At 39.0% G+C, this 24,493-nt stretch overlaps 1 protein-coding gene across 1 annotated transcript in view; it reads left to right on the top strand.

The window, feature by feature from the left end:
• Nucleotides 1-19,018, top strand: part of NKD1 (NKD inhibitor of WNT signaling pathway 1) — a 105,505-nt gene extending 86,487 nt beyond the window's left edge. Inside the window, exons 6-10 of the mRNA XM_062586526.1 lie at nucleotides 1,991-2,086; nucleotides 10,534-10,681; nucleotides 12,042-12,126; nucleotides 16,772-16,902; nucleotides 17,594-19,018. Of these exons, the coding sequence (XP_062442510.1) occupies nucleotides 1,991-2,086; nucleotides 10,534-10,681; nucleotides 12,042-12,126; nucleotides 16,772-16,902; nucleotides 17,594-18,168 (1,035 nt within the window). The 3' untranslated portion in view covers nucleotides 18,169-19,018. The remainder of the gene's footprint in view (nucleotides 1-1,990; nucleotides 2,087-10,533; nucleotides 10,682-12,041; nucleotides 12,127-16,771; nucleotides 16,903-17,593) is intronic.
• The last annotated feature ends 5,475 nt before the right edge of the window (nucleotides 19,019-24,493 follow it).

The following is a 24,493-nucleotide window of genomic DNA, read 5'->3' as shown; positions in this document are numbered from 1 at the left end:
AGGTTTTGTTTATATAAGGAGCGATTTAATAAATATGAGTATTGAAACATGCTGTCATCCAGCTAGAGGGCTGTCTGTCTTGGTGAACAGAAAGATACTCTGGTACTGGCAAGCAACAGCAAGAATTTTCATCTCTCTGCACTCGCAGACATGGCAAACTTCTGCTTTTCAGGGCTGTCAGCCTGTCACATTAATGAGCTTTGCGTTCCTCCAGTGCTGTTTAAAAGACCATCCAGCCACCTTGCAGCATGGCTGCAGTCTTCATTTCCTTCTCTTGAGAATGTTTAGTGATCTGGTACAATTTACTCTTTACTGTTTTAAGGCTCATTACGAGGCAGTAGCTCTCTTGTATGCAGTTCAGGTGTTGCTACGGGCTTGTGTGCCTGATGGGGGAAGTTGACTTTTGTTCCTGCCTTTTTTGCACAGGGATCTCTTTCTCTAGGCACATTTTATATTCTACTTTGCAGAGCAGATATTTGCACACAGAAAAGGCATGATAAATTGCAATTAGCAGTGCCCTGATGTTTGACTGTTGGAGGGCACCTGTCCACACGGTCGGTTCCAGCAGAGCTGGAACTGCATCGTCCCAGCAAAGCCCGCATTTCTGCCCAAGTAGTTCTTGGCATGCCATAAAGGTTAGCACCTGGTACCAGGCTGCATGACTAATGCAGGGAAGATTGCCGTGGCTCTTAACGAGGCAAAGCACATCCTCATGTAAAGGTGTTATGTTAGGCAGCATAGGACCTATTAATAAGTGACAAGAAACCAAGTATTGATATTTTTTCCTTTGTTCTACAAATCAAAGTTTTCCAACTGTGTCAGCTAGGGGCTAAGAGGTTGGTAAACATTTTCATTTTATGGCCATGTATAAAAAGAATGAGAAATGCAAGTGTCGACACCAGAGGTCTAAATCTGAGGTGGATGTGATTTGGCTTTTAAAGGTGCTGGGAATGTTTGTGTAATATGAAACTGTATTTCCACAGCGGAGTGTGGGGCACTTGGCAGCTTTCAGGCGGGCTTGTTAAGACGAAGAGAAGCCTGCCTTTGAACTCGGCAGGGGACGGGGGGGTGCCCGTAACTGCTGTAGGGAATTGGTTTCAAGTCAGAAGATCAGCCAGGTATTTTGGGCTCTATCATGCTGAAGCTACTTGGAGCTGTTTATTTTACTTGCATACAGTGGCTTTCATTTTAATTGCACTGTAACTTCTCTGTGTTGCCTTGTTGTGGCTCTGGGTGAGTCTGATTGCACCGTCTTGAGTGAAAGCAAACAGTTTGCACCCAGGTGACTGGAGTCAGGCAAAGTGCATCCTTTGTTCTTGGCTGAACTTTTGGGTTTAGTTTTTGGATCTTTTTTTTTCCGTTAACAAATTGATTCTTTCAGGCTTTCCCCAGATCACGCTCTCTCTAGCAGTAGCCCAGCTAAAATAAGAGTTGGGCACCACTCCCAGGTCATTCTTACCTGCCCCTTCACCATTTCGGGAACTGCAGTGGCGTGATACCGGACCCTGTGAACTCTTCCAGCCCCTGCGTGAAGGAAGTCAAGGACAGGGCTCGCTGGTGGGGCTTGTGCCACGTGTCCACTTGGTGCTAGTGACTGCTCCTGGCTCTGTGCTATGTTACCTCGTATTGTGCGTCTGTACTGGTTATCTTGCTCTTCCTGAGTTAAGCAGAGTTTTCTTCTCACTTTTTAGTGGTAAATCTTATTATATTCCAACAGCTTCAGAGATTAGTTTTCTTGTATCTTTTTGTGTTTCATACAATGAAGTAGAAAGTATCTTGCAGATTGCCAGGAGTCTAGCCTGAGGGTGTTAGGGTTGTCACGTGCTTGCAGTGAGGCTCCTTCAGCATGGTGGACCGAGGCCTCCCGGGACGCGTCCTGAGGCTTCCTCCCGCGAGGGAGCGAGGAAGGAGGCAGCCTACTTCTACGGTGTCTCCTCTGCAAACAGGCCTTTTGCTTTAGGTAATCAGCTGCTCTTTGCATGTTTCTTAGGAATTGCAATGTGATGTGTCTGTAGAGGAAGATAACAGGCAAGAGTGGACCTTCACACTGTATGACTTTGATAACAACGGAAGAGTCACCCGTGAGGTAAGCAAAGTACAGCTGCCCCTTTGTGTGCAGCGTTGCTAACACGAGAAGTGTTTTATAACAGGAACATTTTTTCTTCTATGAAGTAAAGGTATCCTGCCAACCCAAACAGCAGTTTCCATGGACCCTTCCCTCCTAGAAACAATCCCACCAGTAGTTTACTCTTTTCAGACATACTATACCACTTTTTAAGCCTGTTGCTGTTTAATATCTGTGATTAGCCTTTAAAAAATAGTACTGGCATTCTAGGGAGAAAAATATCTGAAACAACTGAGCCACTAAACACATTGTCAAAATAAACCCCTGCAAATGTATATTGTTCTGGCTCCTGTCCTGCTTTTCAGAGTGAAGCTAACCAAATAGCAAGTTTGCTTTCTGAAATTCTTTCCAGTAGTGCTAACTATACTAGTCTCTTGTTTTCGTGGATATTAGGCCATGATCTCTGCCTTCTCTCTCCATAACATTGGTGATGCTTGCTGGAGAACCATACCGAATGGCTGTCAAAAGAATACCTGTGTGTATCTTGTGTTGTCGGAATGTCTTCAACTTATATTTCCTGTGTAAATAAGAAGCCCAAATCAGTACAGATTTATAGATTAGAATACAGTCTTTTTTTTCAGAATTATTTCTATCAAGATTGAATAGTGTTTCTAGAAGAGTGTCTTTTTCCAAGAGTTACTGCACTGTACTGTCATTGATTTTTTTGAGAAGCATATTTACTACCTCCCGTGAGTTCAGATAGTCACCTGAAAATTGGCAGTTTCTCTATGGCTCTTATGCTGATCCTATGAAAATTACTGAGTGAAAGGAGTAGGGTGAATACTGAAAGTGTAGTGGTGTTAGACATCAAATGACAGCAGGTATGTTTTCCTAGAAGACCGAAGCAAGTCTCTTCTGGCATTTTTGAACAAATTGACAAATGTTATGGTTGTTCAGGGTTTTTGACATGTATGTTGTGAGCATCTTTGAGAAATACAGAGAAAGGACAAGAAGGAGAAAAAGAAATATATTGTCTTTGTTAACTGGGAACTGAGCCCAGAATAATTAAGTAACTTCCTTGAAGTCACACAAGAACCTTGTGGAACCTATCTTTTGAGACCCAAGGCTAAGCCTTGCTTAGAAGATTATCTTGACTCTCAAGAATAGGAAAAAAAACAAAAAACCCCAAACCCGCACACATGGGTGTCCTTTACATGAGGCATGGAATTCCTATTAATGTCAGTGGGAGTTCCATGTGCTGAACATAACAAGAATATGCTTTTAAGTATGTATACAATAATTATTTGTGATTATGTGGTACACCAAAGAGCTTAATTTGACTGTACTTAGAAAATATATTACAGCCAAATTCTACCTCTCCCTGCTAGAAGAGCAGACTGCAGCTTAAGTGAAACCAAATCTGTGCAGGGATTGAAAATTATACTGCTCTGAGGTCTGGAGTTTGCTATGTTCAGGCTTGAACCCATGCCAAAAAAAATTCTTTAAACCAAGGGACCAAATAGGTTGATAATTTTCAGCTCTTTACACGTGACCAAAGATAGAAACGAATAGTATGCACCATTGCAGAGTTTTCTAGTTATGTTATACACTTACTCTGCAAGCTGTTCCGGTGCCATTTGTATAACCTATCTCACTGGCTGTCCTTGGTTGAATCCAGATGCAATTTCAGAGTTGTTTGTGCAAGGATTACTAACGATAGCAGCTCATAGATAACTTTGGCCACAAAAAGGAACTTCAGTCTCGTCATATGATGTAGAATTTCTCATTTTGTTAGCCCCTGAGAGGTGACTGTCAAAATAGTGGCCTTGATCCTGTGGTCTGTTAAGCAGTTCTGCTCCAGATCCAGCAAAGCGGTGGGGAATACTAAACACATGAAACACAGTTTCCATTAAAATGAACGAGACGCATGCTTTAAATTAAAAGTATGCGAGGCACATTGTGGGATGGGGGCGGAAGGGACAGCTCTTTCGTGGAGCCCACTCCGAGGAAGTGGCTGATTTGTAAGTAGTAGTGGGCTGATGAAAATACTTTCAGAACCAGCCAGCTGGTCTGAGCAAAGGTCCAGTATTCTGGTGAGAAAAGCTTAGCGTGAAACTTTACCCCTTCTTTGAAAATTTTACTGGACTGTTTCCTGGATTTGTAGTTGGATTAACTACAGTTGTCTCCAACTGTGGTTGGAGATAAAATTGGATGTCACGCTCTTAAGTCAGTTTTCTCTCTGTAGATCTTGAAGTGCTTTACAAGGGGAAGTCAGCATTATTGTCCTTGTTTGTGCTGGAGAAGTGAGACACTGAGAAAGGAAAAGACTTGCTCCCGTGCGTTTCATTTGGTTCAAAGTCACTGTGTGTTTAAAGGCTTGGGCTTTATGTCCAGGGAGTTTCTAAAGGAATACACAGTGTTAAATTAACTTTGTAAAATACATATAGGTGGGGTGAATTTTTGCAAATGCACTAAATCCTTTTTTCATTACAATGTTTGAAAATTGTAAATAAGATGTGGATTTAGTTACTGGACAAAATTTCCCTTGGGTTTTGCACAATGACAGATCACTGCAAAAACATTCAAATTTCATATTAGTGAAATTTCTTCTGGATCATAACAACATCTTCAAAACTTAATACTGCTTTGATTTCCTCCTAGAGTCTATATGACATACTCGCTAGTCCTTATAATTAGAAATTCAGATCTAATCATGCTTCTTGAAGGGATACACCCATTATGAAAGCATAATTATTGGGATGGCAAATGATAAAATTAGCATTTAGCACCCGTTTTTAAAATACTGTTTTTGCTGTCATGTAAGAAGACCATTTTATTGTCCTTTCAGTGTGGTAGGCAATAACTTTCCTGCTCTACTATATGTATTACAAAAGTTGGCTAATAATGTTTCCCTTCATTCACAGACTGTTAAGAGTACAATTCTGTATGTACTGTAAGGCCTTGTTAGAACTGACAGCTGCACAGTAATTATCTTCACACAGATATTTGTAATCGGTCTTGAAACTTGGATAATTGAGCTAATGTGTTTTCATCCATGAGGTTTTATGTTGAGCTTTCTAAATGTAATTATGCTTTAGAGACACCAGCTATTTTTTTGGCAATTAGTTCTTTCTTGTTAAATTTAGTTTCTTTGGTGAGTGGCTGGGCAGGAATAAACACTCTAGGAAGTTGTTTGTCAGGAGTAAAAGGAAAGGGGATTTCTTCTGGACTAGTTGTTGAGTAGTTAGCAAGTGATGCTTCTTTCAGATTCCAAATAAGAATTATTCAAAAATGAAAGCGATCAAACAAAGTTGATGGTTCAATAAAAACATCCTGCTGTATGTTAAAATGAGACTACAAACAACCTTCTAAATGCGGCATTTGTACTTTTTGTGAGGGAAAGATAAAGAACCCATATTGATGTTTCTCTTCATCTATTTTTAACACTGAAAGTGTTTCATGTATCTGGCTTTAAATACCCAATTTCTTTCTTACATTTGCTCTTTTTTCCCCTTTTTGATTATTTTTTGCTCATGTCCTTTCATGACTGAGAAGATTTGAGGTTATTTCTGCATTCAAAACTCAGCACCAAGTCTTTGACTTGGGGAAGGACACTGGTTTTCTGGGGCTATGATTTATCAGCCTGGCCCCTTTCCTGAAGCTTATTTTCTTTGCTGTGCTTGTCACTACTGTATTAATTAAAGATCAGCAATGGAGCTGACAGATAGGGGTGGCTATCTGCCGTATCAGAGGGCCCATCGTTGGCAGCCATTAGATTTGGTAATTTGCACCAGAGAGAAATATTAAGAAAGAATCCTTCTAACTTTTTTGTTATAAAGAACCAAATTGAAAGTTTCTTCTCAGTGTTAAAACTCATTGGTTATCTCTCTCTTTGTGCAAATGTCCTGTTCTGTTAAATTAATTCAGCTGGAAAAGCCTCTTAGTTTCCTCAGGAGAATCCTTAGTTTGCTAACAGCTAGTCCTCTGCTGAGAAGCAGTGCTAAGGCTGGAAAAAAAGGAGTGCTCCTCTACCATTAATATTTCTTAGAAGCAAAAAATTAATACCTGGGATGAGGACTTTCTCAGTAACATGAGTTCTGAAAGGAGTGATGAATATTTAAATGTCACTTGTTCTTTCTCTTTTTTGTGGGCCCGTTAGTGTCCCTGGATGTTCTGAATTCCCACCAGTCTCCCACTGGAGACCTGTAACATTCTGGCGTGCACCATACGTGTTTGGCCTTAACCACACATTTCTGGATATTTCTATTGCAATTATTTCTGGCAATCTGTTGAAGTTGCTCTTTTTAGTATACTTTATTGTGTTAGCTCTTTGATAAAATAGGATGTGAAAAACATGAAGATTAACATTGTTAAATCCTTCAGCCCTAGAAAGAACTGTAGTCTTCAGTAAGCAAGACACAAACAAATCAGGGTATGGCATGTGCTGGCTGCTTGAATGCTACCCAGAAAGCCTTTGTTTTTCTCTTTGAAGAAAAATATCACAGTTTCAGTTTTCTTACTTGATTAAAATAACTATTCCAGTAGAAATTCTGAACACCAGAAGCCCTTTAGAAGTCATTTGGGCTCACACAGGCTACTTCTCCACTAAATATAATTAATTTGCTATAAAGGAGAAATATCTTTTGTGCTATTATTTCTCTTCCTTCTTTAAAATACTTTTTTTTTAAAAAAATGATAATTTTTAACTAAAACTGATTTAAACTATTTCAATAAAAATGGTACTTTTGGCAAAATGGGAAACTGGAAATTATGTTCTTCTTTATTTTTCATGAAAAAGGGAGGAAGTTTGAGAAATGTGAGATGAAAGTTTTTGTGCAGGAACAGCTGCGCAAGTCTTAGCAATATCAAGCAGTTGCAGAATCATGTGACCAGTAAAATTGTAATGCATAGTACAGAAAAGTTGATTTCTTTGTTAAAAGAAAGAGACATGCTGGTTGGTGTACCAGGAGAAAGAAAAAGTTAAATAGTTTTTATTCTTGATTGTTGACACTGAATTTTTTTGAGGAAGGTGAAACCACTAGTATACAAGCTCGTGAGTGGAAGGTAAAGCTGTTTCAACAGTTGTAGGTAGCTCTTTAAGGAATTTAAATTCAAGTAATGTTCAGTGCGACAGGTTTCAAGGGAAACATAAATTGCGCCACCCTCATGGCAGGCCTGCTGGAAGATGAAAATTCCTTTGGGGATAATTATAGCCATGGCTATAAAACACAAATTTTGTAATGTATATTGTAGTTGTCTAGTGCTACTAATTTGGCAAGAGGCCAATACCATATTAGCTGCCCAGAAATGGGCTGTGAGAAGGTACTTTCAATCACAGTTCAAAACTTGAAGAATGACTGTTTTAGTTCCTACCAGATCAGTACCTCAGGAATTTGGATGTTATAATCGTGAAGAAATAACTAGAAAGCAGCAGGAGATTCCAGCTGCCTGTAGCGGGTAGCTACTTGGCCAGAAGCTTGACAGATGGGCAAGTGGTTAGTGACCTCGGCAGACTTGTGTGACCGAATCAGAGCTGTCAGTTTCCCTGAACTTCCAACCCCGACTTAGGACCACAAGTGAATGAATCCTATAATGAAAATGTTGCTACTGGTGTTTAAAAGATCAGCATAAGCATTAAGTGGTTACTTATGTATATTCCTAACCTCGATCTTGGTATACATCCAGTCTGACGACCACGTTTGTTCAGTTCCAAAATGTGCAGCAGAGCAGATTGTCATGGAGGAAGCTGAGCATTGAAAAGTAACAAAGTGCAAAAGCAGCAGAATTATAAAACCACAAGGTGTTCTGATATCTTTGTGCAGTCTCCTCAGCTTCCTGGTGTCTGGATGTTGATTTGGGTTAATTCAGGCCTGTTTGTCTGCGAGATGTAAGTTGTCCTGATGTGATGCATACACATACATATTTCTGACTTGCAAAGCTTATGTCACACAAGTGCTGCATCTGGCCTTCCTTGGCAGTATTTGGGAATACTTTTTAAACTGCTGAGACAAGTGGTTTGTTGAGAAAGACCCACGCAGAACAAAAGGAAAATACAAGGACAGATTATAAAGTTAGCAAGTTAGACCACACCACCAGGAAAAAAAAAAGTATTATTTGAAAGAACATAAGGAGTAAAGGCTTCTGCTCTTTGCCTGTTGAAGTAAAGAGAGAGTAGATGGTCAGCTCATACAAATGTGGTGCAACTGAAAAAAAGAGAGGGGGTTAGATTCTTGTTGAGGAAGGAGTTATTTATAACAATCTCTTGAGAGCAGTCTCACGCAGAAAGCTGCAGCGTTGGCCAAGCACGGCTTGGAGAGCAGGGTGCAAGGGGAGGGCACTCGCTAAGGGCTGTCCAGGAAGAGTCTCTTCATCCAAGTGCTGAGTGGATGAGGTCCCATTAAATATAATCATGGTGCGTAAGTATTCTGCTGAAAGAGAAGATTTGGTTTATGAAGGTGTGTAGCATTATAGCACAAGGCTCCTAGAAGGTGCCATCAATGGATGTTTTGTTTGCTTGTCTATTTATGTCCTTGTTTGGCTGAATTTTTCTTTTAGATACAGTGAGAATCCAGTCTTTGAAGCTGGCGGACAGATAGTGCTCTTTCTATTTAGAGGTCTGGCTAGGTTTCAAATCAGAGTGGAAGTGAGAGAAGTGAAATGTGTTAAAGAGCTGTGAGGGGACCACCAGGTTGTCACTGAGCAGCCTTTCCTTATGCAGACTGTAGACAGTGGTTCTTGTCAGGAGGATGGAAAGCAGCTGCAGGTAGGACAGTTCAATCACAGTTCAAAACTTGTCCAGCAGGACATGGTAGTGACAGCCTACATACAGAGACTCTTACAGCAATGGTAGAAAAAAATTTCAGTAGGGGAAGAATGGAGAGACTCCAAATTTTTCTGTGTTTTATGAATATTTGATCTTGAAGTCACAAGTCTGGAGAAATTCCACTGAATTTGAGAAAGTTGCAGAGGATACATATTAAGACAAAATCTGGGCCCTCTAGGGTTTAGTTATCCTGCCCGTTGAGCTGGAAAATTATTATAAAATCCGTTTGTGGTGGCTGTAAGGCCAGTATTTCTCTAAATGTCTATTAAGGACAAAATATTCTATGTGAACAGAGATTAGTATTTCTGTGTCCCCTTTAAAGCTGGTCAGATAATGAGGAGTGTATGGCATATTGGCTGCTAGGGCTGTAGGGCATGCTAAACTTTGAGCCTGCCTCTAAGAGCATCACCTCTGAGCAAAGGAAAATCCTAGAATTTTTCAGTCTTTATTGAACTGACTTCATCTTCCTAAGAACCAGTTATACTTAACAAAGGATGATTTGGATATTTCCTTTGTGCTTGCAGGCATCTGGAAAGAGCATAGGTCCTAGGACAGATCAAAGAACAGGAAGACCAGCATGGAAAACTTTTCAGTTGTATGTTGAATGCTTATAGCCTGCTATGACCAGTATAATTTGGCCCTAGGCTGGTGCCTGAAATAAACCTGTGTGAAATCCCTTTGGGGAGAAAGAGTGAGCCAAGAAATTTCCTGTTCATCCTGGCAATTTAAAGTGATACGTTATTGAAGCCTGCCTGGATTAGTTAAGCAGGAGAGAACTTCTAGCATCTCCAGCTGCTAAGCGATGAGGAGTGTAGTGTTCCTCCTACTGCCAGTGGAGACAACTGACTTGCAAAACTGGCTAAAGTTCCTTCTGATACGACTGGACACTTGAGCATTTGCTCATGTCCCGTTGCCTTCAAGGAGGCATATGAAGAATATCCTCTCATAGGCCAGAGTGGATAATCTCTGTTGTTTAAAAATGTAAGTTTAGAATTGATTTGAATTCTGCAAAGCAGGCTAGACTACAGTATGTGTATGACAGAATGACATTCAGATCTAATTTAATTCCACACCTAAGGTTTATGATCCTTCCACATCTCTAACTAGTTTTTCTCTATGCAATCTACCATTTAATGATTCCAAGAAAATAACAAGTAGTAGTAAGATTTCCTGAAGGTGCCATGTTTCTTTGGTTGCTGTATTTGTTTTGGTCATATGAACTCAATTTTTAGTGCAGCATGAATAATTATCCCTCAGTTCTTTTGAAACTAAAGGAAAGAAATACCATTTGGCTAATTCACAGTGTATGGAATAAGTTGTGCATTTGTTATTATTTTGGTCTGGTTTGCCCTATTTCATAAATCATGCATCATTTGATGCTGAAGGATATTTATCTGCTTGAACCCTTCCTTCTGACTGTCAGTTAAATTACAGTCTGAGCTAGGAAAGATGAGGATTAACAAAAGAGAAAATGGATTTACTCCTCTAAGGTTGTAGGAAGTTTTGCTCCTTTAAAATTCAGTGAGTTTGGAGGTTGCTTCAGGATTTAATAGTCTCAGATCCAAAACAGTTTTATGCATCAAAGCTGTAGGTTGCATACCACTTTCATAATATTGTGTCTTTTTGTGTTTTAATCCAACTATAGGATATTACCAGCTTGCTTCATACCATCTATGAGGTAGTTGATGCATCAGTAAACCATTCTCCTAGTTCCAGCAAAACTCTGCGAGTGAAACTTACTGTGGCACCTGACAGCAGCCAGAAGAAAAAGAGTATCTTGTTAAATCATTCTGGTAAGTGTGTGCAATCAGCTGTGTGCAATCAGCTGTTAGGAAAAAATTTTGAACATCTTTAAGGAGACCTTAAAGATTCATCTCTGTATTTTGTCAATACAAATAAATATATACATTAGTCAAGGCTGGTAATTTTGTGGGTTTTTTTAGTCCCCATGAACCTATTTAAGATCTCAGGTGCAAAATTGCCTATCCTTCTTTCAGTGTCCCTTAAATGAGTTAAGGTCTCCATCCTGATGGATTGCTTCCTCTCGGCAGCAGCGACACCTTACGTGTTGTGTGATTGTGTTTGTGTGCTGCAAGGCAGATTAAGGGGTTTTTTTTCTGTTTGTACTGCTTTAGATTTACTGGTATAGTTAAAGCTTTCACTTTGTATGGAAACAGTTGGATCAATGTAAAAATGCTTTATGCCTGTGCATAGCTATCACTACAGCTGGCTGAGAGTAAATAGTTCCGTGTAAATAACCTTTTATCACTGTAGCTATTTCTAAACTAGAACCTCAGTAAGGATAAAATACTATAAAAATCATACCTCTGATTTAAATTCTTGCTCTCATCTTGAATTTGTAAGCAGTGAAGTAGTAGGAGGAGAAAAATCATTATTTGCCCCTTTCACTTCAAATTCTGAAGTGTATGAAACCTGGACAGGTCTTTCAGTTAGTTAGTAAATACTTGGTAATGAAAAGATCATGGCTGATGTGTGCTGATCGATTTTAAGGAAAAATAGTGGGCCAAGCCCTGTTACCAGACACACACAGGAAATATGGAAGGCACTGTAGGCTACAGTGTTAGCCTACAATGTTATGTTAACAATGAGGCATCTATTATCAAGGTTGGTCTATGCATAAAAAATGCACCATTTTTTAATACTGGCAGAGTCTGCCATATATACCATTATAAAGTGACTTATACTGTGGTGGTTTATTCACGTTGTGTTCTCTCTAGTAATAGGTGTATCAGCATGGTCACTTCAGTAGATAAAATAGTGCTAAATTCAAACAGTGAAAGTACCTAAAGTAATATTTCAGTAGAAAAATGTGAGCACCTTATTGAAAAGGAGACTCTTGGTATCTGAGTTTTAATATATGGTATCTGAGTTTTAATATATGCATCCACTCAGTCAAGTGCAGTTACAAGCAAATTTGCACTGCTGGGAAGCTGCATGATGCATTAGTACGGTGTTGAGCTCCAAACTAACAAGGGCTCCCGAGGGCTCCCAAGTGCAAATGTGGCTCAGTCTAACCTACCGCATGGCTTGCAGCCTAGCCCTGACTCACATCCCGCAGCCAAGGTAGCCTGTTAGACAGACAGACTAACAACAACAGTCATAGGAGAATAATGTACTTTTTCTTGGTGGCAGATTTGCAGAGTGCCCGGCACAGAGCTGAAAGCAAAGCCAATGAAGAAGTAAGAAGCTCTGAAAAGAAGCAGCGGGCTTCTGTCAGGTAAGAGCAGAGAACTCTGTCTCCTGAGAGACAGGGCTAGCTTTGATGAAACTTCACCTGCTGATTTTTTTCTTTTCTTTATTTTTTTATTATGTTAAAACAGAGAAATTGTATGATTTTTCACCGTGCAACAGGCAACAGATTCCACTGGTGGAAGCTCTGTACAAAAGAAGCAACAAGAACATTTAAATTGCATTTAGGTCTTTTATTAAATTAAAAAAAAAAATCAAACCTGTAGTTTCTGGTATTTACAATTTTTCTTCTTCTTTTGGCTCTTTGGGAGGATGCTCACTGTCCTTTTAGATGCCATCTGCAAATACTGTACCTGTTAGTGGAGTTTAATGCAGAATAGTGTACCTTTCAGCTAGGAGTGCCCTAAAATCTTTTTATCTTCCTAGAGACCAGTTCCTGCCTATCTCTGTCCTCCTTTCAGCCCATCTTCTTCACTGATTAATGCAATTAGCTCCAAGCTTTATTAACTGTCTCTGTCTTGTTTAACAGGTCCTAACCAGACCTGCCTCTTTTCTGCTGCCTTTTCTCCTAAAGGCACTGGCTACAGTATCTAGGAAAGGAAGGAGGAAGGCAGCCTTTGCAGAGCAGCAGACAGAGTCAGCATCTCGGCAAGTGCCGTGCGTAGGGTCCATCCTGCAGAGCAGCCGTAGGGGAGTTCGTGTCCGCTTTGAAGTGTGCTCATCCCGTTGGTGTGAGATGTAAACTCCTTCCTTACTTCACAGTGGCTTTGCAGAGCAGCTACCTCAGCTGACTCCCATCCCATCGCTTCCCCATTATCTCAGAATCTTTAGGACAACTTTTCCCTTAGGGGATTAGTCATGAGGTAACACCCAGCTAGGAATTAGCTGCTTGCTTAGAACTTCTACCTTTATGTTAAACTTAAAAGAAATTTTGGATCATTCCTATTTTATTTTTTTAACGTTTCCAAATACATTTCACCACTTGAAAAAATACATCTGTTGTCTTTGATGGAATTCTGCCTCTATGACTCAGAATGTATCTATTTCCCACTAAGTACAAGTCCAGTACTTCTTTTTTGCACAGCTACAGGTATACTTGCAGCCGTCTAGAGATTAGATTAAAAAAAAGGAAAAGGAGGTTTAGTTCTCCCTTAACAGAATGTCTAACATTATTTTGGATGCCAATCTGGAATAGGCTTTATTGCTCTGAAGGATGTTACTATGCCATTTGCAAGGTTAGCAAGAGCACGTACCCTGAGAACACCCTATTATCCTAAGTTCCATCTGTGTTTTAGATATTACCTCCACTGAACTCCAGATTATGTGGTAGTCATTTGCAATGTATCTTTCAAGTATTTTTTTTTTAATTTTTACAGCTGACAATGATACTTGTCTCTCAGTTGAGTGTAGGTGTGCTATTCCTTTTTTGAATTTGTTGGTTTAATGCGTAGAAAAACAAAACAAAAGCAGGTAATTCTGATATATTTCAACATATGTCAGTTGGTCTAGATAGTTCATCTCTGTGTGAGTATATAGGTTTTGTTTAGTTGAAGATTTCATGCTAAGGCAAAGGGAAATTTTTGCACAGATACTACAGTAATAGAATTAAATCATTAGCAGTATTTGTTTCTTTGGCTGCAAATTAAAAAAAAAAAAAAAAAAGTTTAGGCCTTTCATGGATTTAGAGGAATTTGTCCAAAGAAATGTATGTATTTTAATAAATTTATCGGGAGGAGAAGCATTCAGTTTTCTTAAAAATAACAGCAAAAACTGCTTCCCCTTTCTAGATTGAGTATAAATGCTAGTGAATTATCCTAGTGAGTGAATCCCAGTAAGATCAAATTTCAGACTATAAAATGATTTCTAACCCTTTGTTAACAACTCTTTGTAAATTTTTTCCTACCTGAAGAATATTCCATGTTTTTACTTGCTGGCCTGGATGTGGTGCTCAGATTTCTTGTGCCCATTAGCAAATGTTTGCTCTATTTGAATTTAATGGACTGGGATTTTTTTGATAATTTATAGCAAAAATCCCTTTCCAGTTCAAAGTTCCTTCCACAATCCATGTTAAAGCCCTGTTTTTATAAATGTAATTGTTTTATGAATGTTAGCCGTTTCCACTTAAATTTGCAGCCATAAATGCGTCAAATATTGGGGCAGAGCTCAGCCCTGTTTGTCCTTGTCATCCCTTCAGTTAGAGGCTTCTTAAGACAAACCTGAATCTTGAGCTGGGCTGATCGCTATCAGGCATCTGTCAGCCTCTGACAGGTTTTGCTGTATCTTAAATGTCGCCAGGACACAACCTGGCCCCTGTGCGTGCGTTTGGGTCTCCGTGCACTCTGGCCAAACTGCCAAGCCCGTTCAAGGCTCAGCAGTAGCTCCAGGTGTTAATGCAGAGGCTTCCCCTTGAGAGCAGCACTGAAGACTTGTGTGAAGTACACACACTTTGCAAATTCAGTCACTTAGGAATTCTAGGGAAGATGTGATTAGTATTCAAGATAAAATGGATAGAGGTGGTTTTATCTGTAAAGTGGGAGATAGATGGTGGGTGGGATTTTTCATCCCCTGGAAGCTACAGGAAAGAATTTTCATCCATAGGGCTATCAAGATCAAGTAAGCAGATTTATGGCTGTCTTCCCCAGCATATATATTATAAAATGGATGGTGGAGGAGCACTGGCAGGCAACTTTGTGGATAATGTGGGAATTTTAGAAAGGGCTTTCATATACTGCACAAATACTTAAACAGGCATCTTTTCGGTTGGAAAAAGAAAGAAAGACAGAAACCAGCAACAACAATGTATATTCTTACGGCCTGTGCTTGATGTAGTGCATGATGCCTGTATCTTCCCATACATATGCAAAAAAAAAAGCATTCGGGAGCTGGATGCCGAAGCGTTATTTCTCAGAAGTACTTTAAGTTCTCTTTGACAGTAGGGCACATCTCTCATCAGTGTGTAATTGCTTCATGGCTTATATTTGCATTATTGAACGTCATCTTGTGTGTAAGAAGGTTATTAGCTTGCAGGGCTGTGGCAGTACTTGTGTAGTTTTTCTCTGTCTTGATGAGAGATGGAATTTATTACAATAACAAAGAAGAGCAGGTTCTCTGTTAACTCGGCTTTCAACAGACACTACTGTATATAGTGTTGCTTCATCATGCTAGATCAAACCCAGTGATGCTTTTTCTGGGTTAGCTGTGCGTTGTCCTTAACACTTGTGCGACTCCCGTTGGTTTCTGTAGGCAACTCAAGCATGGCAGCCTTCAGGTAGCCAGGTTTTAGCCCCAAGATCTTTAAGTTGGCTTGCTAAAGTGTATGGTCCTATAAAGGTGTGTCTGAGGCAGGAAAGGTGCAAGAGTTGGCTATCTACCTAAAAATAAAAAATGTCAGGACAATCCCTCTTTTTGACAGTACCTCATGTCACTTCTGGTATTCAAAGGTGACTGCAGAGTCTTTAAACCTTCACTGCTTTTCCAGGCGGGCTCTCCTCTATTCAGGAGAATCTACCCCTTTCAAAGTGCAGCAAACATGATCTTCCATGTAGGTTAAGCCTGGTGACTTTTATCAAAGAAACTATAGATCTGTGCCTGACAAAGACACTAGGGACTCAGTTCTGTAGTGTCCTAAACCCTCTGACCCTAAACCAGGAGAGCAGCCTGTGCCAAAGCTCAGTGGGATTATTAGCTTCTGGAAATCTGCAAATGTGTTAATAGACTAGAAACAGTATATTTGGCACTTTATGGAATGGAACCTGTATTTAGCAACTGGTGTAAAATACAGGGCAATATTCTGGTCTTTCAGTGCATTTGCACAGAGCATATAAAATGAAAGTCTTTCAAATGTCTTTATGGTCTTGAAGACTGAAGTATCTGAATGACAGGCAGTGATTTAATCAGGAGTTTTCTGCTTATCCCTTTTGTTCCGTTGAAGACACTAATATCTGCAGCCAGTCCATTTAAATTGCTGAATTAAATTGTTTGGCATTATTGGCTACAATTTTGTAAACCTCTGGCTGATTTTTTTTCCTGCCTCATAAATGAATGGTATTTCAGATATTCATTCTCAGGAAATAGTTCTGCTATAAATAAAACTGCAAAGCTGAGCAGGAAAAGGAGTCAACTTGCTGAAGCCAGGGGCTAATCTGACCTTTTTAATTGTATTTCGGAAGGCAGCAGTTACCTCCAGCAACTCTGCCAATGCTTTTTCTCCTCAGGTGCTCTCTAGTTAATACACCTGTACTCTTACCTGGCCTTCTGAAGCAGATATATGTGGATATTAAGGCTTGTCCCAGTGTTTCCTGATAGCAGTGGGAACAGTTGTATCAAACAGCAGGTTTTCTTTGGCATGTCCAGATTGAGAACTAGCTGAATGATTTGGCCCTAAGACAGAATGTAATAAACCCTTGGAGCATTTTCATTTGTTTTTGCATGTTTGATAGAATTTGAAAGCATCCTTTGCTTTTCATCATCGGGGTCAATTTATACGAGGGGAAAGAACAGTCAGTTCAGGCCTATTGACTTAGCAAATCCGGTCATGCAGAATTTCAAGTGCTTGTTGTTGCTTTGTGAGCAACTCTTGTCACTTCAAAGGGCACATTAGTTGTTGTTTTGCAGATGGTGATAACAATTTTAAAGAAGTTCTGCTGAATTGTAACTTTGCTTCCTGCTGACAGATATCACCAGAGTGAGAACAATGCAGAGCAAAGTGGGTGCTATCGTCATTGTGTTGATGAGAACATTGAAAGGAGAAACCACTATTTGGATCTTGCAGGAATAGAAAACTACACATCAAAATTTGGGCCAGGTAATTTGGTAATTTATGGTTCAACCTTTTGGCCTTTTCTTTCTTCACTTACGTATTTATTCCAAATCAGGGGCAATGGATTTTGAACCTGTATGACTGGTCTGTAGCAACTTCTTGGAAGTAGTAGGGCTGAATACTGTAGGATAATTACTGGTAAAGGTGAAATCACAATGGAGTGCTTTAAAATATTTGTTTATGTAGCTAAACTTGGAGGTGAGCCTAGGAGACCAATTTTTACGTCTAATCTATTAAGTTTAGCCTATGTGTAAAGCTAGGATGGCACAGGTTGTTCCTGAGCTGAACCAGCCCATACTTTGGGTTTTGTAGCCACTGCTGACCCAAAAATTAAAGAGTGTGGGTACATACCTGGAAATTGAACATCTGCCCCCAAATTCAAGGAATCTGGATTTCCTCCCTTTCCCTGACCTCTGCTGAATTTTACTATTCCACTCAGTTATTTTGAAGAATCAGACGGATGATGACCAAGAGAAGATAATCTAAAGACTTTTGTGTGTGTGTGTATGTTATTTACTAATCAGAATTATTAAATGTCTATTAAACTAGACAGCTATAATTGCATTCATTTCCTTAGGAAAAATTCACTCTGCCAATGATGCTATCCCTGCCAACTGCATGCTACTAATTAAACCTTTGAAATACTAGATGACTAAGTCAGCTTGTTATTTCCTAGGATCTCCTCCAGCAGCTCAGAAGCATGATCCACCAAGCAGAGTTGTGAATCAGACTAGATCCCGTTCTCATGAACCTGAAAACTTCCATGCTCATCATAGGAAATCTCAAGTGGTGGATCCAAGCTACATCAATTTAGCTGAGAGTTCATACGCCAAGATTGCAGAAATCCAACAGAGGCTCCGGAGCCAGGACTCAAACAAGCACTTTGTAAGGTCTCCGAAGGCCCAGGGCAAAAATGTTGCTTCTGTGCATCCTGGAAGGGCAGTAAGAAATAAACCTTTTCAGGGGGCGCCCATGCCAGTGGCTTCCCCAAGTGCACGGGTGGGCCAGAATCTTCCTTACCTCCCCTTGCAGTCTCAACAGGTTCACAAGAAGCACAAGCAGAGAGCAAAGGAGAATCACCAAATGTGCAAAACTTTTCAGTCTCCCGGGACAGTTGTGGAAAAGGAACATGTGAGAGACCTGCCCACAGTCATTTTATATGAAGGCCAAGTTGGACAAATGATACAGAGACATGAACACCACCACCACCATGAGCACCACCACCACTACCATCACTTCTACCAGACATAAAACAGATCCCACCAGCATCCTCCAGGAATCATCCCATATGAAGGAAACACTTTCTTGTGGCACCAGAATTAAGGCATTACTATGATTAATATTATTGATACTCCATTAATATTCAGCTAGCATATATTTTAGAGATTATATGGAACTCTTGAAACTTACCCTATTTATATGTTGTGGAATTGCATAGCTTGCTTAAACAACTTGTGGATTGATTTATTTTTTTTTCTTTCTTTCTTTTTTTTAAGTGGCTTGTAAAACAGCAAACAGCCATAGCTTTTTGAGCTGTGATTTAATGCAGGTTGTCAACGCACTTCTTTACAAGTACTACTTCCACTGTAGTAGAAAAGATACTTCAAACACTATTGCAGACATCTAGCTTACTAGTCTGCTGTATGTCGGCTGATCGCACACAAGCCTTTTATCAGGGGAGCAATGTTCGAAGGTTTGGACTCCAGAGATACTCAGAATAACAGAAAAACAAACAGCTGCTACCTCTAGTATTATTCAAATTTTATTTTCTTTTTATTGATTGTAATGTGCTACAGGGGGATTTAATATACTGCATTCATGTAGCCTGTTTGTGTTCACATCCTTTCAAACTATCTTAATAATTAGAAGGAAATACTAGCTATACTTGTAAACAGAGCTACATTTGTACAACTTACACTTTATTTTCTTTGAGAGTCTTTACTGACACAAGTACAGTCTGTTATATACTGGGTAATATTTAAATATACTTCTTTTACTTTTGTTTTTTCTATTGCTTACTCTCCATTCTGTTTTGGGAAACCATCTGAAAAGAGGAGGATGTGACATGGGGTTTTCAAAACCATCACTAGGATTTAGTGCTTGGGCCATAAGTATAATTCATTGGGGGGGGAGGAGGGAGGTTGGGAAGGAGAGGGGTTGTTCTGGGGTTTTGTTTTGTTTAAATCCGCAATTCTTTGTTTTGCAAAAGAATTGAGGAAAATATACTTTCTCACTTTAAATGTTGGCAAATATATATAAAAGTATAAATATAAATATATATATATATAAATATGCACACTCTCAGGTACATTTTGTTGTGTTTTAGAAATCTGTGGTTTGAATATTAACATTATAATTTTTTGCCACAACAGTGACTTTTAAAGTATGTTATGATAAACGTATGTCGTGGCATTTTCTTAGGTGCCTCCAATTTAAATTTCCCCAGTTCCTACAAATTTGTGCTTTTCCCTTTTTGGAGACAATTCAGCATTCGGAAACTATCATTCATGGTCATTATGGCCTCTTGTACTTGTTTCTTTTCAAAGGGCTTCCATTCCATGAAGGAGACTGAGACCAGACTCGCCAGCCCTTACTGGCTGCTGAGAAATTTGAAGGCCAAAAGCAAATTGGAACAGTGAAAAGGAAGAGTCAGAACATTCAAGTTTTACTTTCTGTGGGGCCCAGATTTATAATACATTCAGTTGGGTTTTGTACAGATCACCATTTTGCAGGTAGGAAGCGACTCAAAAACACGTATGTTGCTTTTGGAACTTTAAAGCAGAGAACTCCTCGCCTCAGAGCGTAATTGTGCTATCAAAAATACGTGCTTCTGGTTTCAATTTCTTTTAAATGTTGTGGTATTTTGTCTATAGTATATATTGTAAAATGTAACTATCCCACATTATTATAAGACCTTTATGGCTATTTTTTTTTTCTGACTACGGTTTTGATCAGTTTAAAATGGGGTATTCCCCTGCTGCTGAACAGTTGCAACTTTTAGAAGGATGTTGTCCTTTCTAAGAACATGGAGACATCGACTTCTAAAGAAAATAAAGTTGAAAGCCTTGCCTTCTTGTGGAATTGGAATAGAATCATTGCTTCTTGGTAATTAGGTCCATCTCTTGTCTCTCCGAATCAGCAGTTGTTTAGACTTATTGTCCTCTTTAAAAAATCTGGTTTATTTTATTTTATTTTTTTTAGCTGTCAACAGTGTGTTCTGTTAAATCTTACATAATGTTTTAAAAATGTGTTTGATCTGTGTGACAACTATACTGTTCTGTTTATTTTTTAAATTCCTAAAGTCCAAAAATATTTATATTCAGAATTTTCTGTACTGAAAATATGAAAAGGCCGCAAATTTGGTTAGTTACCACTGAGTTGTTCTAGTCTAAGCCTTTTTTGCTGCTTGTGTATCATTCTTTTCAATGTATATATAATTATGGACTGCAAAAAAAAAAAAGGCATTTATATGTCTAGTAGAAGGAATAAGCTTATTTATATTATAGTGTTAACAAAGTCTGATGTATTCAAGTGACTTACGTTATACCGCATGCAAACACCCGAGTGTACATTCCACCTAGGACGGGATGCCATGCTATTTGTTCTGACGATGTAATTAAAGCTGCTCTCTTTTCAGCAGAGCAGTGCCCGAAAGGCCGGGGCTTCTTTCTTGGTCAATTTTTTTAGTGCAGATCGTTGCTGAAAACTAGAAAATGTGCTACAAGACCAGACTGCTCTCAGCAGAAAGGGCTTTGCTAAGAAAGGGCAGTGAAGGGGCTTAAGTGGTCTCTCACCCAAAGATATTTTGCTAGAAAAGGTAACAGCAGCGATCACAAAATCCCATCTGGCTGAAGGGCGTGCACTACTAGCTGTGCAAGTGAGCTTTGAAATACGACACAGCTGAGCATTGGTTACAACTTTGTGTGGATTCGTTTTGTTTTATTATATTTGGAGATTCAACAGACAAAGCCTGCCTTGCTTAGATTCTGTGGAATGCAAATGAATTTTAATATCGTGGCATCCCCATGTTAAAACTTTACACCAGCCATGTGTGAACATACAGTATTTAAATACTGTGTTGCATTTGTGTTACGTGCATTAAGTGTGAATTACATGTAGCACAGTTTTCTTTTCAGAGAACCCTAAGTTTCCGTATCTCTTAAAAATGTTTGCTTTTCAGTATTTTGTATAGTAAATATAGATGGTTTTGACTAAATGCTCTATTTATTTAACAGCAAAAACTGTCTCAAGAGAACCCCCTGCTAATTAAAGTTTTACTAGTACATAAAGTATATTTCCTTCTCCTTGTTGTGGATTTCAGGGGCATATTGCAATTGCTGTCAGTGCTTACAGATCCCACTGATGAAAGAGCTTGCATTAACATTTTGGGGAACAGGATCAGGCCGTAAGGTATGGACTGGGTATGCTTTGGTTGTATATTTAAACTGTCAAGTTTCAAAGTTACATTTCTTGTCCCCTGTTATTAGAGCTGTGTTGAGTTACCAATTTTTCAGCTTGGTATTAATTCTAAAAACCTAAAAAAAAATAAAATAAAATTTGTGTCAGGCTGTTCAAAAATGTAGCTGTATAAAATAGATTAGTTTCTGGTTAAATAAAACATTTCATTTCCCAGAATTTTTATTTTATTTTATTTTATTTTTGGAGTTGAGCGTATTGTTACTATTTAAAAATAAAGTGGAATGGCATGAAGTCATTTCAAATAAAAACCCAGCCTTTTCACTTATTTTTTCTGTCCTTACACAAGCAATTCAGCAAAAATAAGTTGATCCCCAAACTTGCACTTTTTGCTGAAGAAAATTTCAGCTGAAAAATTTTGCTCAACTCTACAGCTACAATGTTTGGATAGCCAGGGTCTTGAAAACGAGGATGTCTAAACTTTTCTCACAACTTTATGACCACCTAATATGAAGTAAACAAAGCTAAGGATAGCAGAGTAAAATCTTTGTGCCAGTGAAATTTCTGGCAAGACTCCCAGACTCCCACTGGCTTCAGGGTGCCTATAATTTCATTCCAGGAGAGCAGGTTTGAAGTCTGCATAATGTGCAGACAGTGATTTCAGTATTTATATTTCTGCTTCTTAATGTTGATGGTTTTGTAGTAGCTAAAATTATATAGAAGTTCATAAAAGATCAAGCTGGTAAGTTAATTAAGATCAGCAGCAATTACTGAGCTTTATACTTACATCACTGGAGGATTTCAAGGCGCTTCCAAATGTCCTTGAAACGCCACATAGTCATTACTGAAAAGCAGGGCCGGTTCTGCCCTCGGATGCTGAAGTAGAGGTTCTCCTGGCATATTCGCAGACCAGCCCTGTAAGGCCAAACCAAATGAAAACGCCACTCTGACCTCCACTGTTGCCTTCCTGCTGTAGTCGTCATGAGCAGAGCAGAGCACAGCAAAGCTTTGGAGAAGTACCCTGAAGGGAACATGTGGTTGTACTAAAATGTGTCCTCTGCCAGAAGCTAGGTATTGAATGCCACAAGATGGATTCTGACGGGTGTGATCTTTGGTAAGGGATAACTGCTGTGTATACTCAACAGTTTACAAGTTGCCACATAAATATATCGATACGATGGATGCTTGCTGTTCTCCATATGTCGTTGTGTACCTCAGTTATTGAATGACAGATTTCATTTGTATTCCAATTAACAGGAAAGTGACTCCCTTGGGGCCTAGATTGCCCTTGAGAAAATTCATCATGCTAGAAAACAACTTTGCCGAATCATTCAACATGATTTTTTGCCTGGAGCGTAGACAAGAATGTTCGTGTTTAGAAGTGTGTCAGCTAGTCAAGCCTCACCTTTAATTACCTTGATGTAATTCATCAAAATCTGGAAATATGTTTTCAAGCATGATTTATCCACAGTTTCGCTGGGAACCAAGTCATACTCAGCACCATGTTAGTTGTCAGACTTTTTTTAAAACATACCAAAGCAGAAACATGAAATGAAAATTGAACTTACTTAATACATTTTCTAAATAATTTCTGTGAGAAGATTTCTCTAATGCACCTAACAGTAAAACCAGCCTCAATTTATTGCATAGTGATTTATTTTCCCTGCATATTTGACAGCTGTTTGGTTGATTTGACTTATGAAGAAGTTATCTTGGAATTTTTTGCCTTGTATACGTTTAAAATGTGCTGAAAATGGGCTAAAAAGATAAGGCTTAGAAAAGTAAATAATTTTCTATTGAAATTATTCAACAGACATTGAACTGCCATCTCATTTGCAGTTGGGATTACAGTTATTAAATAATGAGGTTTCAATGACACTATAATTTACTTTTATATCTCTATATAATTCTGAACAATTCAATCCTATTCAGCTAAAATAACAGAAATTATATGATGAGGTCTTTTAATTTCTCTGCTTTAAAATAGAAGGACTTGAGGACTACACAGATGGATTGTTGTGAAGGTTAGAGCTATGAAGGAAGACTGGCAAGGGAGGGATAGAAAGATTTGAGAAGAGGAGGGGTAGCAAAGAACTAATTACCAGAAGGCGAAAAGACAGTCAAGAGACAAGAAAATACCTTATGGAGTACTGTATTCATAGTATTATTTTGAATCTTTTATGGTATATTTATCACTCACAAAACTGTAACAATAGATCATAAACTATTTTTCTCTGGGAGAGCTTGAAAGACTTTCCAGAAGAGGTCAACATCTAGTGTGCAGCTGGAGAAGTGGAGACACAAGGAAAGAAAGTTACAGAAAATCACCAATAGGGCTGTGGTGGAATGAAAAATGATGCCCAGGTTTCCTGAGTCCAATCTGAGGGTATTTTTTTTCAGAAGCTGAGGTGTTTCTGCAGGTGTTTTTAATAGTCTGTAGAATATGCTTTGAATGGTAGCATGAGTTTCTTTTCTGTTTGATTACAAACACACATCGGTTGGCCGAGTGCTTCGATGTCTGTCCTGGTGTTCAAGATGCTAAGCACTGACTACGCCGTGGAAATTTACTGACGCTAATCTTGATACCACAAGAAATGTCAGACTGGACCAGATCAGTTGCCTAGTCAGTTTGGTGTTCTGGGTCTGAGAGTAGGAAGTTCCAGAAGCTTTTAAGAATGCTGAAGACATAATGTTAAGGGACTTTATATAAATTTTTCAATGGGCAAATATTAATTTAACAAACTGATAACTATGTGCACTGCGCTTTCTTTTTTTTTTTTTTTTTTTTTTTTTTTTTTCACAACATGCTTATGAAGTAGGTTTCGTGTCTTCCTTTGAGTGCCTGGTCCATATAGACGAAACAGCCTGTAATTACTACCAGCCGAGAGATGTACTGTTTTGGTGAGCCTGTATTTTGTGGATGAAGATACGGGGTTCAGATCCTCCTGGCTCTGAGTGCTTTTACTTGCACTTATCGTTCCCATTCTGTTTGGTCATGAAGTATAGCACATTGTTAGGCGTTTCACTGGCAAATTCACAAAGCCTCAAGCTGGGCCAAATTTGTCTTCAGCTTTGTAAGCAGAGTTCTGTAGAGCCAGGAGAACCCCATGCATGTCTTTGAATTTGGGCCTTCGAATATGGTTTGCTATACAAGTTGTCG

This window comes from Rhea pennata, chromosome 13, assembly GCF_028389875.1.
Source record: "Rhea pennata isolate bPtePen1 chromosome 13, bPtePen1.pri, whole genome shotgun sequence".
In the NCBI taxonomy this organism is placed as follows: Eukaryota; Metazoa; Chordata; class Aves; order Rheiformes; family Rheidae; genus Rhea; species Rhea pennata.
Note: the sequence above shows the minus strand (reverse complement) of the source record. Positions and strands in the feature narration are given on the sequence as shown.